The 20679-nt window shown below is 40.6% G+C and overlaps 1 protein-coding gene across 1 annotated transcript in view; it reads left to right on the top strand.

Moving 5' to 3' along the window:
• ODAD2 (outer dynein arm docking complex subunit 2) overlaps positions 1-20031 on the top strand; it is a 206664-nt gene extending 186633 nt beyond the window's left edge. The window contains 1 exon segment of the mRNA XM_036337850.1: positions 19805-20031. Coding sequence (XP_036193743.1) covers positions 19805-19918 — 114 coding nt within the window. The 3' untranslated portion in view covers positions 19919-20031.
• The last annotated feature ends 648 nt before the right edge of the window (positions 20032-20679 follow it).

The raw sequence follows: 20679 nt of genomic DNA, 5'->3' as shown, positions 1-20679 counted from the left end.
AGATACTTGAAAAAAATTAAACTAGACGACCAACTTACAGCATACACAAAAATAAACTCAAAATGGATAAAGGACTTAAATGTAAGACGGGAAACCATACAAATCTTAGAAGACGCCACAGGCAGCAAAATAACAGACATTTGTTGTAGTAATATCTTTACCGATACAGCTTCTAGGGCAATGGAAACTAAAGAGAAAATAAACAAATGGGACTACATCAAAATAAAAAGCTTCTGCACATCAAAAGAAACCATCAACAAAACAATAAGAAAGCCCACTGCATGGGAGAACATATTTGCCAATGATATCTCCAATAAGGATTTAATCTCCAAAATTTACAGGTTACTCATACAACTTAACAAAAGGAAGATAAACAACCCAATCAAAAGATAGGCAAAGGACCTAAATAGACACTTTTTGAAAGAGGACATAAGGAAGGCCAAGAGACATATGAAAACATGCTCAAGTCACTAATCATCCAAGAGATGCAAATCAAAACAACAATGAGGTATGATCTCACACCTGTCATAATGGCTATCATCAACAAATCAAGAAAAGACAAGTGCTGGCAAGGATGCGGAGTAAAAGGAACACTTGTGCACTGCTGGTGGGAATACAGACTGGTGCAGCCACTGTGGAAGACAGTATGGAGTTTCCTCAAAAAATTAAAAATGGAACTCCCATTTGACCCAGTAATCCCATTTCTAGGAATATAACCCAAGAAACTAGAAACACCAATCAGAAAGGATATATGCACCCCTATGTTCATAGCACCACAATTTCCAATAGCTAAGATTTGGAAACAGCCTAAGTGCCCATCAACCAATGAGTGGATTAAAAAACTGTGTTATATCTACACAATGGAATACTATGCTGCGGTAAAAAAAGAAGGAATTCTTACCATTTGCAACAGCATGGATGCAACTGGAGAGCATTATGCTAAGTGAAATAAGCCAGTCAGTGAAAGAAAAATACCACATGATCTCACTCATTTATGAAATATAAAGATCGTTATAAACTAATGAACAAAAATACAGATGCAAAGAAGCATTGAACAGACTGTCAAACTACAGCGGGAAGGCTGGGGAGGGTAGTGCGGGGAGGAGGTAAGAGGTCAACCAATGGACTTGTATTCATGCATATAAGCATAACCAATGGACGCAAGACCCTGGGGGGGTAGGGGGGTTGAGTTCATGTGCCAGGTGGTAGGCGAGACCAGAGGAAGATCATTGGGAAAAAAGGGAGACATATGTACTACTATTTGTAATGCTTTAAACAATAAAATAAAAATTTTTTAAAATTTTGCATTATAAATGTATTCTGTTGAAAGGTAACATCAAATCCTTTTGCCCTATGTGTTAAGCAATGAAGTGTGAAGGAAAAATAGCCTTGCTGGTTATATATACTCTGGCAATTCATAAAATGTGTGAAGAGCTGATGGGCTCCTTTCCCGTGACAGTCCCAAAAGGAGCCAGCTGGTCATTGTGTAGATTTCCACGTGGGTTCTTAACAAAGTCTATACCAAAGCAATTAAAAGGAAATGTTTGTATATCTGTGTGTTTATGAACTGTAATAGAACGAGGGAATAAGAAGTAAGATTTGCTATGGTTAGGGAACCTGACACGGGAAAGGGGACAAGAGGCAGAGTAGATAGAGGAGGTGACTCTTCCTCGGCAACATTCTTCAAGGGCCAGTACCAGGAATAACTTTAATGAACAATTTGAAAAACAACAAGCACAATGAATTTCAGTCTGTGATTACATGTCAGAGTGATCCAGAGTCATTGTGTTCAGACAAAAGAGTGATAAGTTGTATTGTGTACCAGAGAAAAATAATTCAAGTACTTGTATTTGAGTTGAAATGAATGAAAGGATTTGAGGAGTACTTTTAAATCTTCTCAACCTTATTTGTTGCTGGAGCTGAAATATGCCAAAGATCCCACCTTCAAATTAGCATTTATTTTCTCAGCCCTGTGTTGGCTTCTGAGGACATAAAGATGAATGCAAAAGGCTCAGCCTTTAGGAGAAACCCTAAGTGTGTTTGAGTTCAATTCCAATGTGGTGTTAGAGCAATGGTGCACCATTGGTGGAGACAGGCATCCAGAAGGGTCTGCCACAGGTGGGTCCTGGTCCCCACAGAGTGCATATGGTATGTAGGGGAACCACACACTCCCATGGGACTCACAGGGAGGATTTGCAGAAACAAAGAAGCCCATTGAGTGGAACCGTTGCAAATGGAGGCAGTTGACTAGAACAGATTTCAGCATCAGGCAATGGCATAATGGCCCAAAGGCCAGGGGTGCCAGCTAGACCTCAGAAAGTGGTGATTAAGGTGTCCAGGGACCAGGCCAGACCAGCTTGGTGGGCACCTATGCCAAGGGAGGCAGTGTGCATGATGCATCAGAGCATGGATCTGGAGCTTGCATTCAAATCCTGGCTTTCCCAACCTCTGTAACCTTGGAAAAGTAACAATCTTTCTATGCTGTAGTTTCCTCATCTATAACACTGGACTGTTAATAACAACATTAACTCTGGGTTTCATGAGAGCATTAAATGAATTAGTATATAGTTTGATTAGTGCCTGATACATGGCACTATTGTTGAAATGTTAAAATATTTATTTTCAAATACAGTTGACATACAATATTAGTTTCAGGTGTTTCCTCAAAAAATTAAAAATGGAACTCCCATTTGACCCACTATGACAACATAGTGATTAGACACATATAACTTATGAAGTGATAGCTCTGATAAGTCTAGTACCCAGCTGATATCATATGTAGTTATTACAATATTAGAGGCCCAGTGCACAAAATTTGTGTACTGGAGGGGGGGAGGGGTGTCTCTCAGCCCAGCCTGCACCCTCTCCAATCTGGAACCCCTTGGACATCCCTCTCACAATCTGGTTCTGCTGACTCCAAACCGCTTGCCTGCCTGCCAGCCTGATCACCCCCAACCACTCCCCTGCCAGCCTGATCGATGCCTAACTGCTCCCCTGCTTGCCTGATTGCCCCCGACTGCCCTCCCCTGCCAGCCTGGTGGCCCCCAACTGCCCTCCCCTGCTGGCCTGATTGCCCCCAACTGCCCTCTCCTGCCAGCCATCTTGTGGCAGCCATCTTGTGACCACATGGGGGTGGCCATCTTATGTGAGGGCATGATGGTCAATTTGCATATTACCTCTTTATTATATAGGATTATTGACTGTGTTCCCTATGCTGTACTTTACAGCCCCATGATTATTTTGTAACTGCCAATTTGTACTTCTTAATCCCTTTACCTTTCCCACCCAGTCCCCAACTTCCTCTCATCTGGCAACCATCAAAATGTTCTCTCTATATATGAATCTATTTCTGTTTTGTTTGTTGTTTATTTTGAAATGTTAGGTATTGTTATTATTATCCTCTTGTTTCTCAAATGATACCTACCCTCCCTGCCCTTCCTGGAACTTTAATGGTGCACTGGGTGGGGATGCCATTTCTAGTGGAGATTGGGTGATGATGAACTGAGAAAAACCTGCCTGAGCTTTAGCTTGTCCTCCCTAGAGACCTCCCCCTACCTCCTCCCTGAGTCTGGGAACAGTGGGAACACTGGGCACACTGGGCATGTAACAAGCAGAGAGTGGGGCAGCCACCTGTCTCTATCTCCTGGGTCCTTCTCAGAGAAGCACAGGGTACCACATGCTTAGTTCCTGGCTGCCACATGCTTCACTCCTCACCTTTTACACAATTTGAGGGCTACATGTGTCATCCTCATAGTGCCTTTCACATCACATGGCAGGAGATCAGCAACCTCTTTACCTGATTGAACAAAGGAAACCAAGACTCGCCTACCTGCTTATTATACCCAAAAGGTTTAATAGAGGGAGGAAGTGATTTAAAAGGAAAATCTTGCTAGAAGTGTAAGATATGCATTGAAGAAAGCTAGATGAACACAAAATAAGTAATGGCATAAATAAGCTATGTTAGCACCAGATCTAAATTGATTTTAAAGGAAGATCAATAGTGAAGGAGTGACTTCATTAAAATGTTTAATCAGGAACTCAGTCTTGGAACAGGCTTACGGGTATGATTCATTCCAGTTCTCTTAAGAGGAAACTGAGGTTGGTGTAACACATAACAGTCTTCTACATGTATCATTTTATGGGGACCCCAAAAACCTTCCTAAATAGAACTATTTCACTCCTGCTGCCTAAAACATATCACTTTGGCATATAATTTGAAATTTCATAAACCAGATATTCAGCTTAAATTTATCTTCTCTAAAATTTGTAAGCACAAATTGGGAAGAGTAAACAAGGTTATCACCCTTTTAAAACTCGGTAGGAATGTACTTAAACTGAATTTTTCCAAATGGCTGAGACTATCAGAACTGAGGGAATGAGAGTGTTCAGGATTATGGGGCCCGTAGTGGTTTGGGGTAACTGCTGGAAGAGTCAGTGCAGACTGAGCAGATCTGTGTGGGACGAGTGAGCAGGCTGATATCACTAGTTGAGGAATGAGCCTCAAGGGGAGGTGCTCTAGAGTGAGAAATTCTAGGAATAAAGAACCGAGGAGGCCAAAGGTTAGCCCTCCTCTTATTATGAAGACAAGAGGTTTCTTGTGTTTCATGGAATTGGAGAAGGTACCCGAAGGGCCCACAGGGGGAACAAGAAGAAACAAGCAGAGTTCTAGGACCCCATGTTCTACTTTCTCTTCAGATGTCCCATTTTATCTTACAGGGTGGGGCAAAAATAGGTTTACAGTTGTTCCTATACAAAATAATACAATAATTAATAAATAATAATACAAGAATAAACTGTGTTTTGTAAACCTACTTTTGCCCCATCCTGTATGCACATTTAACTTATGCTTGTGTGTATGTGTTTCATAAAAAAGTTAAGGTGTTGTTTTGGGAGGGAAAGGGAAAAAGAAATTACTGGCCTAAATACCATGCTTAGAAACAACCCTGCTATTCTGAAGAGCTAACTTGTCAAAAATCATGAAAGATGGGATCTTAAATGAACATGGTCTTTGCCAGAACAAGAAGAAGAATCATTCTGTTTTAAAATTTAATCACTTTCTTTCACTGAAATGTGGATTTTGTATATAGATGACAATAAGTAGTATCATTTTATATAATTTTAACCAAAAAAAACCCACAACTGAAATTGATAATTTAGTTATATATGAAAAACTTTGAAGGGGTTATCAGATTTCTTTTCAGAGTTAGTAGAAACATTACTTGGTGAAATTTTGCAATAACATTTTTCAGGTTCCAATTTAAAAGATCTTAGATGTTAAAAAAGGTTTTTAAAAGAGAATTTAAGAAAGAACAATCACAGTTAACTTATTCCTTCCAATAAATTGTATCAGAGAAGGAAAACATTTCCCAAATGGGTAGCAAATGATGAAGCAGGCTTTGAAGGTACACTTGATAACCAACAGGGTGCAATGAAAGGAAGGGCAGGAGAGCCCTTGAAAATGAGGTTAAGTCAACTGGAGTTTAAGAAAAGCAATTATTGGGCCAAAAGAATCTTTCACTTAAGGTTATTTCCCAAGGAATTAGTAATTTATTTTCATCTTATGAGCTTAGTTCCAATTTAGTAGAAACAGGGAAAGCTATTTCTTTGACATTGAAGAAGAAAAATTGTGGCTCTTTTATCCAGTCTTGTGTTCCGTTTTTTCTATGCTAATCTGCTTTTGAAAGTTGAAAAAATAATCAAAATAAAATTGGGAGAGTTGTTTAAAGGTTTTTTTAAAAAATATATATATTTTTATTGATTTCAGGGAGAAGGAATGAAAAGGAGGGAGAAGGAGAGAGAGTCAGAAACATCAATGATGCAAGAGAATCATCAGCCGAAACCGGTTTGGCTCAGTGGATAGAGCGTCGGCCTGCGGACTGAAGGGTCCCAGGTTCGATTCCGGTCAAGGGCATGTACCTGGGTTGCGGGCACATCCCCAGTGGGAGATGTGCAGGAGGCAGCTGATCAATGTTCCTCTCTCATCGATGTTTCTAACTCTCTATCTCTCTCCCTTCCTCTCTGTAAAAAATCAATAAAATATATTTAAAAAAAAAAAAAAAGAGAGAGAATCATCAATTGGCTGCCTCCTACAAGCCCCTCATCGGGTATCGATCTGGTAACCCGGCATGTGCTCTGACCAAGAATGGAACTGTGACTTCCTGGTTCATGGGTTGATGCTCAACCACTGAACTACACAGTCTGGACTAAGTGAAGGTTTGCCCCCCCCCCCCCCCTTTTCAAATCATTGGCTTCATTTCTTCTGGATATATTTTCATTTTTACCTTCATGAGGAATGAATTCTATGTCCAATGAGGTAATTTAAATATTAACATCTGTTTAGTTTTTAATGCCTTCTAATAATGTGCAATGTTTGGAGATAAATATAAATGTAAACAATATAACATTAAGAATTTAAACTGATTCTAATATTGAATAATACTATGGAAATTGCTATCCCATGTTAGATAATTCTTGGCTTAGACTTATTAACAATTATAATTTTTTTTTCTTAACTCGATAAGGTATAATTTTACATCAGATTTTTATAAATTCTTAGCATCACCATAACCATAGTTGAAAACCAAAACAAAATTCCTCCATAGACACATGGAACAGACTGATGGATCTCAGAGGGAAGGGGAGACAGGAAGAGATTAACCAAAGAACTTATATGCATACTAGAGGCCTGGTGCACAAAAATTTGTGCACTCGGGGGAGAAGAGGGGGGTCCCTCAGCCTGGCCTGTGCCCTCTCGCAGTCTGGGACCCATCGGGAGATAATGACCTGCTGGCTTAGGCCTGCTCCCGGGTGGCAGAGGGCAGGCCCAATCCCTAGGTGCAGCCCCTGGTCAGGCTTAGAGCAGGGCCAATTGGGGAGTTGGGGCGCCGCCCCCTGTCATGCACAGAGCAGGGCGGATTGGGAGGTTGCGATGCCACCCTCAGTCACGCTCAGAGTAGGGCTGATTAGGGGGTTGGGGCACCGCCCCCTGTCACACTCAAGGCAGGGTCGATGGGGAGTTTGCGGCGCCACCCCCTGTCACGCACAGAGCAGGGCCCCTCAGGGGGTTGGGGCGCTGCCCCCTGTCACCCACAGAACAGGGCCGATCAGGGGGTTGGGGCGCCACCACTCTCACACTCAGGGCAGGGCCGATGGGGAGGTTATGGCTCTACCCTGTCACACACAGAGCAGGGCCCGTGGGGGGGGGGGGGGGTTGGGCGCCGCACACTGTCACACACAGAGCAGGGCCGATCAGGGGGTTGGGGCGCCGCACCCTGTCACACACAGAGCCGCAGGGCGATCAGGGGGTTGGGGAGCTCCCCCGTATCAGGCACAGAGTAGGGCTGATCAGGAGGTTGGGGCGCCTTCCCCTGTCACGAACAGAGCAGGGCGGATAGGGAAGTTGTGGCCCCGCCCACTGTCACACACAGAGCCACAGGGTGATCAGGGGGTTTGGGTGCTGCCCCCTGTCACGCTGATCCCGGTGCTGGGAGGCATATTACCCTTTTACTATATAGGATAGAGGCCTGGTGCATGGGTCGGGCTGGCTGGTTTGCCCTGAAGGGTGTCCTGGATCAGGGTGGGGGTCCCCACTGGGGTGCCTGGCCAGCCTGAATGAGGGACTGAGGGCTGTTTTCAGGCTGGCGGGTGACGGAAGCTCCCAACCGCTCCTTTTTTTCTTTTTTTTTTATTCTGGGCCAGCTTTAGCTCTGGCTCCAGCTCTGAGGTCTCTGCTGCTGAAAGCAGGTATCTGGTTTGTTTGGGTTCTATAATAGAAACAATGTATAACTCCAGCTCTGAGATCCCGGCTCGCTGAGAGCAGGTTTCTGGGGTTTTGTTTAGCTTCTATATTTGTTACAATGTTTCAAACTGCAGGCTCAGAGGCCGGCAAGGCAGGCAGGGAACGTTTGTTTCCTCTGTCACTGAAGCAAGCAAGCCTCATGTTAGTTTCAAGCTGCCTGGCTGCCGGGCGCCATCTTGGCTGGCAGTTAATTTGCATATCACCCTGATTAGCCAATGGGAAGGGTAGTGGTCATACGCTAATTACCATGTTTCTCTTTTATTAGATAGGATATGCATAGCCCATGGACACAGACAATAGTGCGGTGAAGGCCTGGAGGGAGGGATTGAGGGGGTAAATGAGGGGACAACTGTAATACTTTCAATAATAAAGATAACATTTTAAAAAATCCTCTATACACAACTTCTTTATATAATTAAGGTAATTGTTAGCTAATAAATGGAGTATTTTTAGTTGTTTTAAAATATTTCTATGTTAAATTATCAATTGTAAACCTGTCTTTATTAAGTATAGATATCACTCATATGAATTTGTTTCAATATTAAAAAGAAAATTGGGGTTATAGGCAGAAAATACCTTAAATTCTTATCTCACAGCTACAAACGTATCTGTAGCTACTAGTACATTCAGTGTAAACATCTTCTCTCTGGTCTTTGAGTATTTCTTCTCCTGGATATTTCTACCTACTGTACTCATGATCCCATCTTATCTCTCCAAAGCTGGAAATTCTAACATTGGCTATTCCCTCTAACTTATGCATGTTCCCTCTTAATCTCACTTTGCCTCCTTGCTCATTTCTTAATGCCCTGTCAGTTGATCACATCCACCATGGATTTCCAAATGTCCAAATCCAATGGACTCTTTTCAGTTCTCAATTTACTTAATCTCTCCAAGGCAAATTATAGTGTTGACCTCACCATTTCCTTAAAATGCCACCCTTCCTTTGTTCCTGTGATCCCACAGTCCTCTGGTCCTCCTACTACCTTTCAATCACTCATTTCCTTTGCAGGCCTTACTTCTTTCTGTTGTAGCTTTTCTAAAAATCCTTACCCAAGGATATGTTTATTGATTTGAGGGAGAGAGGGAGAGAAACATCAATATGAGAGAGAAACATTGATTGATTGCTTCTCATATGTGCCCTGACTGGGGCTCAAATCCACAACCTAGGTTCCCTGACTGGGAATCGAACCTGCAACCTTCTGGTATATGGGACGATGCTCCAAACAACTGAGTCACCCAGCCAGGGGCTTGTTATAATTTTTTAAGTGAAATAGGTAATATATGTTCACTGAAAAAAAAAGAAAAGCTAAAGATAACAGAGGGGAAAATGTCAACTGCCACCTGCTGAGAACCCATTTGGAAAACTAGATTTTTATGTCTGGGGCATTGGGGAGCCATTGACATATTTTGAGTAGGGGAGTCAGTTGGTCCCAAAATGCCTTTCAGAAGTTATTCTAGTTTCAGAGTAGATGGGGACAGGGATAGAAGAAGAGTTAGGCAGCAGTTCAGAAAGAGACAACGATGGCTTCCACTAAGGCCATAAGCACTGAAAATAGAGAGAAATGGGTGGATCTAAGAGATATTTGGGAGTTAAAAACAATAGGACTTGGTGATCTTTTTGGATGAGAAGAACACAGAAGAGGGTAGAGAGAAGACACTTAAATGTCTAGGTTGGATGACTGGATTATAGAAGCAATCTGCTTGTAGAGGAAAATGAGAGAGATTTTATTTGGGACACATTGTCTTTGAACATCTTGGAAAATACAAAGCGGAGACGTGATATATCTTTATAATATCACATATATATATAGCTTGATAAGTATATGAAGCCTTGAAGATACAGATCTGAGGGCCATGGTTCATGAAATAATGCGAGAGGATGACATTTCTCTTTGAGGGTGTACAGAGCAACAAAAAAAGGGATAGGGCTGATGGACATGCCATTTTATCCTGAGCCAAAACCTCCATGATGGACAAAGAAAGAGGATTCCACAAAAAAGAGTATTAAAGGGAAAATATCCAAATAAATCAGGGCAAATCTAAAGTCAAGAGAAAAGTAACACAAGAACCGAAAGTGCACACTGGATTCATACAAAAGTGATTCCTGATAAGCATGAAACTGATGTAAAGAAATTGAGGCAGCAAGTGGAGGCCACTCATTGAAAAAGTTTAGCCAAGAAAAAAAAATGGAGATGATAGCTGGAAGGGAAGAGAACTTTGGTGGTTTTCACTTTTGTCTCTGTTTTCTGTGTGAGCATGTTTAAATGCTAATTGGCAGGAGCAGGATGAAAGGGGAGGCAGTGAAGATACTGGAAAGAGTGGCCATAAGGAAGTGAGCACCCAGAGGAAATAGGAGGTAGGTAAATACAGAGCTTGAGGCAAAGAACTGAATTTAGGCTGGAGGAGAGTCACTTCTTGTATAAGACAGATGGCAAAGAGGAAAGGGTGGATACATTTGCGATGGAAATTGGTGAGTGTGATGGCTAGGAGCTGGGTGATTTCCCTTTCTGCGATTTCTATTTTCCTCATCAAGTAGGAGGCAAAAACACAAGCTGAGAGTGAGAGAACTGAAGTTGGGGGGGGGGGGCGGGTGGTTGGCAATTTGAGGAGAGTAGAGAAGGTTTTAAATAGCTGATGTGGAGAATGAAAGTTGAGAAAGACACCTAGATGGATTGTCAGGCAGAATTGGGAGCCAATAGAAATGTCAGATTGTGAACATGTGTGCCTTTGCATCAATTTGTGAGCATGATTCAGAAGTCCAACTGAGGTCCTAGATTTCAATTTGTAATATTGGTATGACAGAAAAATAGTAGAGAGAAGAGAGCTAAACCTAGTGACCTAACACAGTTGACATGATAGACCATGGAGTGTAAGCCCACAGCAAGGAGGGTATAAATAGTATAGATAAGTACCTCCCAGTTCTTGATCTCATTCCATCTCTTTCAGAGCATGGAATTTCTTGTTTTTAATTGAGCTGTAATTGGCATGTAACATTATATTCTTTTCATATATAGAACATTATGATTATATATTTTTATATATTATGAGATGATCACCACAATAGTCCTAGTTAACATCCTGGAATTTCTGAAAGAGGGCTATTAGAGGCAGAGATGGAACAGTATTAATAAGGTCCAGGTGTAACCATGAGAATGGTTGACTAATGAATGTGGAGCAGAGGTAAAGATTGACAGAATTTAGGAGGTCAAGGTCTGAGGCTGAGGAGAGGTAACTGTCTGGGTCAAACTGCTTTTTGTTGTGTATTTTTGTAGGAGATGTCATTTTAAGTCACAGTTTTATTCACATTACCAAAAAGTATTCAGTAGCCCAGATGTTAGCTAAGGCTGCCATTCCTCTTATCATATAAGAAATATTGGCTGAACCCCTCTCCCCTCTGCTTTCCATGCCCTAGGCAAAGTCTAATTGCGGGGGATTCTATACATCATCAAAGTCATCTCCAGCTTCTGATCATTTGCTTCGGGTTACATATTGTTTTGCTCTTGTAAGCATGCTGTTCCTAGCTTGCGTGGAGCTGGCCTAAATTTGGAACTCAACCCTTTTTTCTTCCCCTCCCTTCTAACTTCTACAGCAATCAAACAAAACCAAAACAAGAACATTCTTATAAGGTCATTGTGTAAAAAAAAAAAAATGAGGGTTGGAGTGATGGAAAGGAATATACATTACAGCAATGGCAACAACTTTCAGGTCAAGCACTACATTTGTCAGTTCTTAGAAAGTGCCATGTTGATTCTGAACTAGGCTTTCATTTTCCCAGTAAATCACTTAGCAGTCTTTTCTCTTCTCTGCCTTTTCTCCTTAAAAAGAAAGATTATTCTATATTCGCAGTCTGAATGATTTAGTTTTCTCCAGGCTGTACCTTCAATATCAGCTTCAGGTCTTTTGGGAATATAACAAATTTAGCCTAATCATTAAATTCAGGCAAGAGATGATAGTGAATCTGATCATGGCAGTGGAGGCTATGAGAAGAGGTCAGTTTCTGGATACATTTTGAAGGCAGAGCCAACAGGTTTTGTTCATGGCTTGGATAAGGGCTATGAGAGAAAGAGAGAAGTCAAGGATACTGAAAAGTTTTTGGCCCAAGAACTGGAAAGATGAGTTGACTTTAGTTGAGATAGGGGGCCTGTGGAAAAAGCAGGTTTTTGCATGGAGGATAAGGAGTTCAGCTTTGTCCGTGTGAAATTTTAGGTGCATTTTTATATCTAAGTGGAGATGTCAAGCAGGCAGTCAAATGATCTGAGTTTAGGTCAGAACTGAAAACATATTTTGGATGAGTCACAAATAAATCTACCTAATTCCACTCTGTTTGTCACTTGATAAGCTCTGTGACTTAAAGTGAAATGTCACAAAACAACTTTAATTGGTTAAACAATAGTTAAGTTCCTACAGCATCTCATCAGCATTTTAACAAAATGACATTATTCCAGGACCTGCCGGATAAGACATGGACTGCATAAGATAAAGTTGCTGACTACTCTATTTCCTAGACCACTTTACCCCACAGAAGTGTTCTTTGACCTGCCACTAAGAACCAGAGGAAAGTCTTAGTAAAACCCAAAGCAGAAAACATAAAGCAGTCTGTTCCCGATACTATATTTCCACAAGACCTGCAGCACCCAGTGCATAGCACCGCCTGCCAGAGGCCCAGACTGCTGTGAGCCCTGTCTCTTGGGGCTCACTCATTTCTCCAGAAGGTCCTCCTGGAACATATCACAAAAGCAGGGCTTGATCGGGGCTCAGAGACCCAGGCCTGCAGAGCTTCCCCTCAGGGCCTCTTGGCATTCTTTATACAGAGGTGCCCATCCACATGACCCTCAGCCTCCACTGAGTAGCAGCAACCTGACTTCTTCATGAGAAGGTCAATCATGCCAGTTAATACTCAATACATTTTGGCACTTGGCACTTGTTGCAGGCGTCAGGTTTAGTGTACAGTGCCTGAAGTGTGTTTTTCACTCGACTAATAATGGCTAACAACTGGAAAGCAGTTACTGTGTGCCAGGCCTCGTTCTGAGAACTTTAAAATACAGTAAGTTTAAAAGCAACTTGAAGCCATTCCAAATGATACTATGAGCTTCTGCCCAGGGCATGCAGAGACTTCCTCTAATGTAAAGTCAATTGCAGAGCCCCTTAATCTTCCCATCCAGCCAGTAATCAAGTCATTCTCCATTTCTAGCATTCTTCAGAAGAAGGTTGTTAGAGCTCTGTTATATATTCTATTCATACCACCCAGTACTCTAGATCCAACACTCCAATATGTGTGGGACTGGGGCAGGGGGGGCAAGGGGCGGAGGGCACACAAAAGCTCTCTAGTGGAAGACTCATGAAAAGACAACATGGACAAAAGACAAGAGGACAAACTTACTCAGGTGTGAGCTAACATCTGCACAGACTGGCATTCCATGGAACAAGTAGAACCCCCTTCAAACATTGCGGAGGTGGACCTGGGATCACGCAGACAGGCAGGCACTCCTGTCACCAGAGGCAGACACCACTGAAAGGCAAGCCCCTTGATTCACTTCACTGACCAATCAAAGGCTTTGCTTCAATCAGCAAATGTAAAATGTGCTGAGGCCCATGGCTCTGGTGAGCTGTCATATGAAATGAATTACCAAGGCTCAGAGTCAGGATGTGAAAGTATAACTGCTGTGTAATTCCCACTGCCACAGCAGCCCAGCCCAGCTGTGGACAGCAGGGCAGCCACTGTGCAGGCAGACGGGAGTCCAAGTGCAATCCTTGTTACCCGGCTGTGCACGAGTGCTGCAGCCACGCCGCAGGGCCGTGCAAACTGGAAAACAGCAAATGCACTCACAGTTTGAATCATCTCCAAGGAATGCAAGATCTTTCTGGAAAACCCCCTAAGTTCTCTGTGCAGGCATGTATTTCTGGCTCTAATTAAAACTCTTATTTCTAGTCTGTATTCACCCAAACAATGTTGAGTCAAACCACTAGAATATCTGTTATCACTCAAGTTGGTACATATTTCTCATGTAACTGAAATATTACATAATATCAGAAACTGTTAGATATAAAAGTAAGAACTGAATGCAGACAGCGATCTTCATGCTACCATGGGTCTCACCTTCCAGGGACTCAATCAGGGATCACAGCGAATACTGAGGGCATGGGCCTTGAGATCAAAGCCTTTGACAATGGAGGCAGTATTGAGTCAGCCCAATCCACAAACCACGCTGTGTGCCCCTCCCATGTCCTCATTCATGCCAACGTTGTAAAAAGTTATGTGTTTGAATGATGGTTTAAAGTGCCCTATGCAATTAAGTTTTAAAGCAAGAGGGCTAGTTTCTCTCCAGTGTATATATGAAACTCCCAATAAAGTTAAAGTCCTCGGGTGCACTTGGGGGAGAGGACGGATTAAAAAAAGAAAGGTTTTTGAAAGGAACAAATACGTCAAAAAGTTAAACCTGAGGTGTTTTCCCCCCTTATAATATTAATAATGTATTAATAGTTGGAAAAAGTCTACAGATAAAAAAATACATACCAAACAATGTGTATCAATTCCATAATCACTTGTTCCTAATTTGCATCTCACTTTCCAAAGAAAAGTACTCCTTTTCCCCTTGCCCGGGTGTTAGTGATTTGAAACATGTGCTGCTCTTTACTTTCTGTTCGCTGCCTATCCAGTGCAGGATTCTGTACTATGTTTCTGTTACGTGATGTGTGTATTTGTCTTAAAAGCATTCTTCTGAGAGCTCTAGTTTGCTTGTGATGCTTTTAAGAAAAACAAAAGCACATATTCCTTAGCCTAATTCTAAACCAAGACACATACTGCATAGTACCTGTTGTTCAGATGGTGGTTTGGGAAAATATTATGCTCTTATTCAGTTTATAAAGAAGCATTAGCTACCTAGCCTCTCAATGTATAAAGAAGCAATAAGTAACATTCATTGACAACAAAATAAAATTCAGGAAAAACAATTAATTCAAATAACAGCATAACCAAAGAGGATCCTGGGAGTGCTTCTCAAATATAGAGCCATTCATACCCTGAACACACAAATATTCTATACTTCCAACACTGTATTAGTTGAGAATGTTCCTTGCTAGGGAAAATGGGCAGAGCAGGATAAATTAACCAGTAAAGATTAAATCACAGCACCCAGAATGTAGTAAGTTTGGTTGCTAATAAAATAATTTCACGTTGTGCAAACATCAGGTAACCTGTGTGCCTAATGCTAATAAGTCACTTGAGGCACACTTAAGGAAGCAACTCTGACTGCCTACCACATGTACCATTCTATGCCCTAATTTTCTCCTTTTACCTATTTTCTTTTAAATCTCCCTCTTGCCTATGCTTTAGACCTTTAAAATACTAGACTGCTGGGCTCCACTGGACAAGTTTTTAGGCTGTATACATTCGTTCACTCACCACCATATGAAATATAAAGGCTTATGGTTCATGTAAGAAATGTAGGCAAAATTACTTTCTTGAAGAGTCGTAGCCCTTTTATTGCATTCCGGACTAGAAATTAGATAATAGAAAATGTCATTTATAGATTAGAGTCATTAAAAGGGTCCTGCATTGCTTAAACATTGTATTCGAACATCAAACATGTGAGTGCACAGTATATGCTCCCCTCAGCAACCCTTGTCTAGCTGCCTCCTGAAATAGCCAGCATGCTGCAGGCTCTCTCTGAAACACCGAGAGGTCAACAACAAGCCAAATGCTATGACTAGCACATTTCGCACTCACACTTTATTGGTTTGTGTAACATGAAATTATGTAACGAGCATCAAGGGTTTGGGAATAAATGCAACTGACTTGGAAAGTCAGAGGGGATCCCCAAACAATTATATATGAAGGAGTATAAGCAAAATACAGGCATTTGGGCAGGCATCTGGCCAAGGGGCTGCTTTCTAAGGGAGCTGTGCAAGGTGGTGGTAGCAATTGCTGATGCCAAGTGAAACCTGGGTCATTGGTACCCATTGAGGTCAACCAGAAATGAGGTAGGGCCTGGAGTAAATGCTGCCAGGTGCTACACTGATCTCTGAGCCAAAATTTCGGCTTCCTCATTCTTCCAAAACTAACCAGGGCTGGGCTCCAGGGAGTAAATGCCAGAATCAGACTTCAGAACTGGTGAAATAATCACCATGATAATGAACACCATTTATGGAGCACTTACTTTGTTCTGGGCCCTGGGTTTATGAGATTCAAATGCATAACCTGTATGTAGCCAAGCTATGTCATGGTTCAGTCATAACATGGAAATGCAGTCAGAGACACAAAAGCCCAGCAACCAAGTAGCAATTGAAATAACTTTAGTCCTAGTTTCACTCTCTTGAAAATAGAGAGCAAAACCACACACTATTAACCTTTTTAAAAATCCTCCACCAACAGGAGAGAGGTGGGTTTTTATAGAGAAAACGCAGAGGCATAGTATAGAAATTATTTGATTAGTGATAGCTTAAATGGTTGCCCTATTTGGGAAAGCCTAGTTGGCTGTTGATGATTGGTTGTCCTTAGGTTTCATTTTCTCAGATTGCATGTGTTGACTCTAGTTTAGATTTTGGGTTGCTTACATAGCCTACCAAGGCACTGACTAGAGCCACTTCGTCTAATGGCCGCCTTGTTTAATTACATTAACAATGCAAAATTCACAAGGCATGAGGTTCTCTGAATGGCCCTGTTTCCCTCATTCGGAAAGAGAATATTTCTTTCTCTTGTATCTCAGAAGAATGGTTATGTCTCATTTCTTTACTCTCTAGAATTTTTCCCCTTATTGATGAACTTCACAATTTAGGAAGTTAGTCTGGAAGCAGTATAAATAAATGGCCAATTACAGGGGGGCAAGGAAGAATAGAAAGACAGTGAAAAGCTGTGGTAAGCTTTCCAGGGATGGTGAGTGGCAGTGACAATAGAGAGAAGCAATATAGAGCAATAGAGAGAAGTGAATGACTTTGAAAAGTGAATATGGTAATTTGTTTGATGGAATGCAAAGAAGATAAGAGTGGGGGTTAAGTATGAGGCAGGGAGATTCCTGGCTAAGTGATGATATTTATTACTGATATGGGATTCAAGTTTAGAGAGAAAACATTTAAAACTTCATTTGGAATATGAAGTTTGAGATAACTGTGAGACTTCCAAATAGAGATATCTAAGAAGCATTAAAAAGAAGCTTCTGAGGTAGAGATATAAATTTATAAAATGATTCCACCTGAATGGTATTCAAAGTCAGGCAGTGAAAGAAACCATCTAGGAAGAGAGAACAGAATGAAGACAGAAAAGGAATTTGTTCTAAGAAACTTTAAAGATTTATGGTTGGGAGAAAGATAAAGAGCCATCAATGAATTGTGGTAAGATGAGGACAAATGGAGACAGAGAAAACCAAGAGACTATGGTAATAAGAAGCAGAGACAATTTCAGAAAGGAGAAAGTCAATTACATTAAACTCTGTTAAGGGGCCAAATAAGAGAAGGACTCGAAAGTATCTATTGCTCTTTGCAACATGGAAGTTATTGATGACCTTCGAGAGGACTGTTTCAATGGAGAGGTGAAAGCAGAAGCAAACCTAGAGTGAGTTAAATGGAGCTTAAGACCAGAGACAGTTCAGACAACTCTCTAAAGAAATTTGACTATGAAGGGAAGAAAATGAGTCAAATGGTAGGTTCTTTTTGCAGGTGGTGGTGGTGCGGGGCGGGGTGGGGGGTGTTGTTTTTTTAAGATATGGAAACCTGCTTTTAAATGATGATGAGAAGGAATCTGTAGAAGGGAGAGGTTAAAGAAAAGGTAATAAGAGGCGGAATACATGGTGGTAAAATGTCCCAAGGAAAAGGAGACTGGATGATACAAGTGGAATAATGGACCTTGGGTAGAAGGAAAGAGTCAGCAGGAAGGAGGTTGTGGGGAGCTGGGTTAAGATGCAGGTAGATTTGCAGATTTGGCTAAAGTAGTTCCCGTCTAAAAGGCTTCTATCAAGTTTATGAAGAAGCCCTTACAGGTTATCTGCTGAGAATGGGGACTATAAGGAGGAGTTGGAGAATGGAAAAGAATGAAGAAGATTTGAAGTAGGCATTGAAAAGAGCGGGGAAGTAACGTATGAAAGAGAGACATATTTAGATTACTGGGCAGTGGTTAGAATTCATTTGAGATTGGATTTGCCTTGCTGTATACATATTGCCTCCATTAGGGCTCAGCTATTAGTGAGGGCATTAGAAAGACAGAGTTGATTATGGTTGTATTGGATGAATGTCAAGGAATGGTAAGAGAATGATTGAAAAGATGTACTGTAAAATCTAAACTGGTTGTAGAGGAAGTGAATACAGGAGATGGTTAAAAACAAAACAAAAAACATATATAAGCCAATGGACTAGAGTTTGTGATGAGAATAAGCAAGTAAGTTCAATGACCAAATCATAGGAGTAAAAATTGTGATTAGAGATTTTGAAGGTGAGACTGTGGAGAGTGATGAAAAATAAAAACCAGGGTGTGACCCTGGAAGTGGGGGACTAGAATGTGGTAAAGATCATTGACAATGAGGAAGTCAAGGAACTGAGAAACCAGACATCCTCCCAGACCCCTTGATCAAGGTTTTCTCACACACAACCTTCTAAATGTTTTATATTTTTCCTTTCTTATTTAAATTATTAATCCACCTGGAATTGATGTTTGTGTATCATATGATATTATCATTTTTATGTTCTTCTATTTGGATAACCAACTGTCCTGGGGCCATTTGTTGAATAGTTTAGTCTCTGAATACTCCTTGAATTCCTTCCTTCCAATGCTATTCCTGATTTCTGATTCCTGTAGCTTGAAGTATTATAGTACCATCAGTCTCTCCTCTCTACATATTCTTTAAGTTGCCATAAAAGACATCTTTTAAAAATACAAATTTGACCATGCCAACTCTCTTGATTAAAGTGCTTAAAATTTTTTCTGTGTTACATTTAGAATAAAAGCCAAACTCCTAATCTGGCCATATTTAAGCTGTTTCACAGTATTTCTCCTTACAGTATTTTGTTTCTTTCAAATCACCCTTATTTTCTAACATTATCCACACTTTTACTCAAATATTACTGTTTAGGTAATACATGATTCAATTAAATGTTAAATCTTCATCAGAACTACTAATTATGTTAATGAATGACACATTTAAAAAGTTCTAATTCATTTATTTGAAATTTATTGGACATCTACTATGCATAAGGCACTATATGGTACTCTAAGTTTCAGAGTTTGCCATCTAAAGAACAGAAAGGATAAATCCCAATATCTTTGAAGAATGGAGGAATTTAAGTATAGCAACATACATTTAAGCCAATTGCTATGAGAGAGAAATGGCATTTTGTTTGATGGAAATCTGGAAGTTTTGTCAAAAAGTTAGGTCGTGAAAGATGGTTAAAATTTAGAAAGACAGAGGAGAAGATGGAAGTGCATTTTAGGTAGAGGGGTAGCATCAGTCGAGGCAAAAGAAGTGGGGAAGTGTGACCTTGGAGTACAATATAGAGCAGGAGAAAGACAAATGACTAGAAGGGTAAACTGAGGCCAGAGTACAAAAATACTTTAAGGTTAATAGACTGGCCTCTAGCTAGCAGTGTGAGTCAATGATAATCTCCATGAAGGGACTGTTATAATTACGTTGTGACATGATCAGGTGGAATTGAATGCAGAGATTAAATCTAAGAGGATGCACTCATAGTCTAGGCATATGTTGGCTTATCGTAGGAAGTGGGGAAGCCAAAAAGAATGCAAGAGAAATTTTAAAGTAGAATCAATAGCAGTTAGATGACCAAAGAAAGGAGAAACTTGTCTAGCTCAGCTCCAGAAAAGAAAAAGGTAAGAATTTCATGAGAATTTCCTGCATCTGACTAAACATCATCTATATTTGTATTTGCTCAAACAGACTTTCTTGTACCTCTTTTTGGTGACTTTAAAAAATATTTAATATTTAAAAGTATTCCATAGCCTAACTTTATGTCTCTAGATTAACAGTTTTATTCTTATTTTCCTTCTCTCCTCCTCATGTGTGACAGCTTCTACTGCACATGGTTGGGTCCCCTGATCAGGACCTCCAGGAAGCTGCAGCTGGTTGCATATCTAACATCCGCAGGCTGGCTCTTGCTACAGAAAAGGCAAGATACAATTGAAATTTGAACAGACATTTCAAGCTATCAAATTTTACATGACACAGATCATATCACTCCCATGGCCAGGAAGCTGAAATTAGGAAACATTTATTAGCAGACCCTTTACAAGCAGACAAATGCCTGAATGAAAACATATGGATGAAAAATATGAAGAATATTGTTCATGCAAAAACTGCATGGATATTTTTGTTCTATTTAATGTTTTAAGGATTTGTATGTAATGAAATGTAAAGCCAATAAATTTTTGATGATTTTCCAGGAATCTGAGAATATATATATTCAGTATTTTTTTTTCAGTGATGCTTTTATATTTGTGAAAATTTTAATAAAAGATATGGTCTTCCAGTGTGCAGTACTATAGTGGATGAGTTTTTAGAATCCCCTTTCTGTTAAACCTATCTAACAGTCTTGTCATTATGGTTTTGTCATTTTGATCACTTGCAACCCATGGGAGAGTTCTGAAGAGATGTGCTGATTTCACAAACTGTTATTAAATAGAATTCAGAATTAAGCAGCTGGACTTGAGAGATCATCCCGAGGTCATTCCAACTTCCCCCTAAATCTATTAAACATCTGAGAAGATAATGTGCAACTGTCACTTGACCAGATCATGCAAATCACAAAAACAAGCAATGCATGAGTTGTGTGTTTTTTAACTTTTGCGTTTACACAGCATAAACAATGATACATTTTATTTCCCTCACAGGATTCACCAACACTTTTATTGAAAGAATGAACTTGTGCTGTGGTGTCAGGATAAT

The sequence above is a fragment of the Myotis myotis genome, unplaced genomic scaffold (assembly GCF_014108235.1).
Source record: "Myotis myotis isolate mMyoMyo1 unplaced genomic scaffold, mMyoMyo1.p scaffold_m19_p_1, whole genome shotgun sequence".
Classification (NCBI taxonomy): domain Eukaryota; kingdom Metazoa; phylum Chordata; class Mammalia; order Chiroptera; family Vespertilionidae; genus Myotis; species Myotis myotis.
The sequence above is the reverse complement of the archived record's forward strand: the minus strand, read 5'-3'. Positions and strand labels throughout refer to the sequence as shown.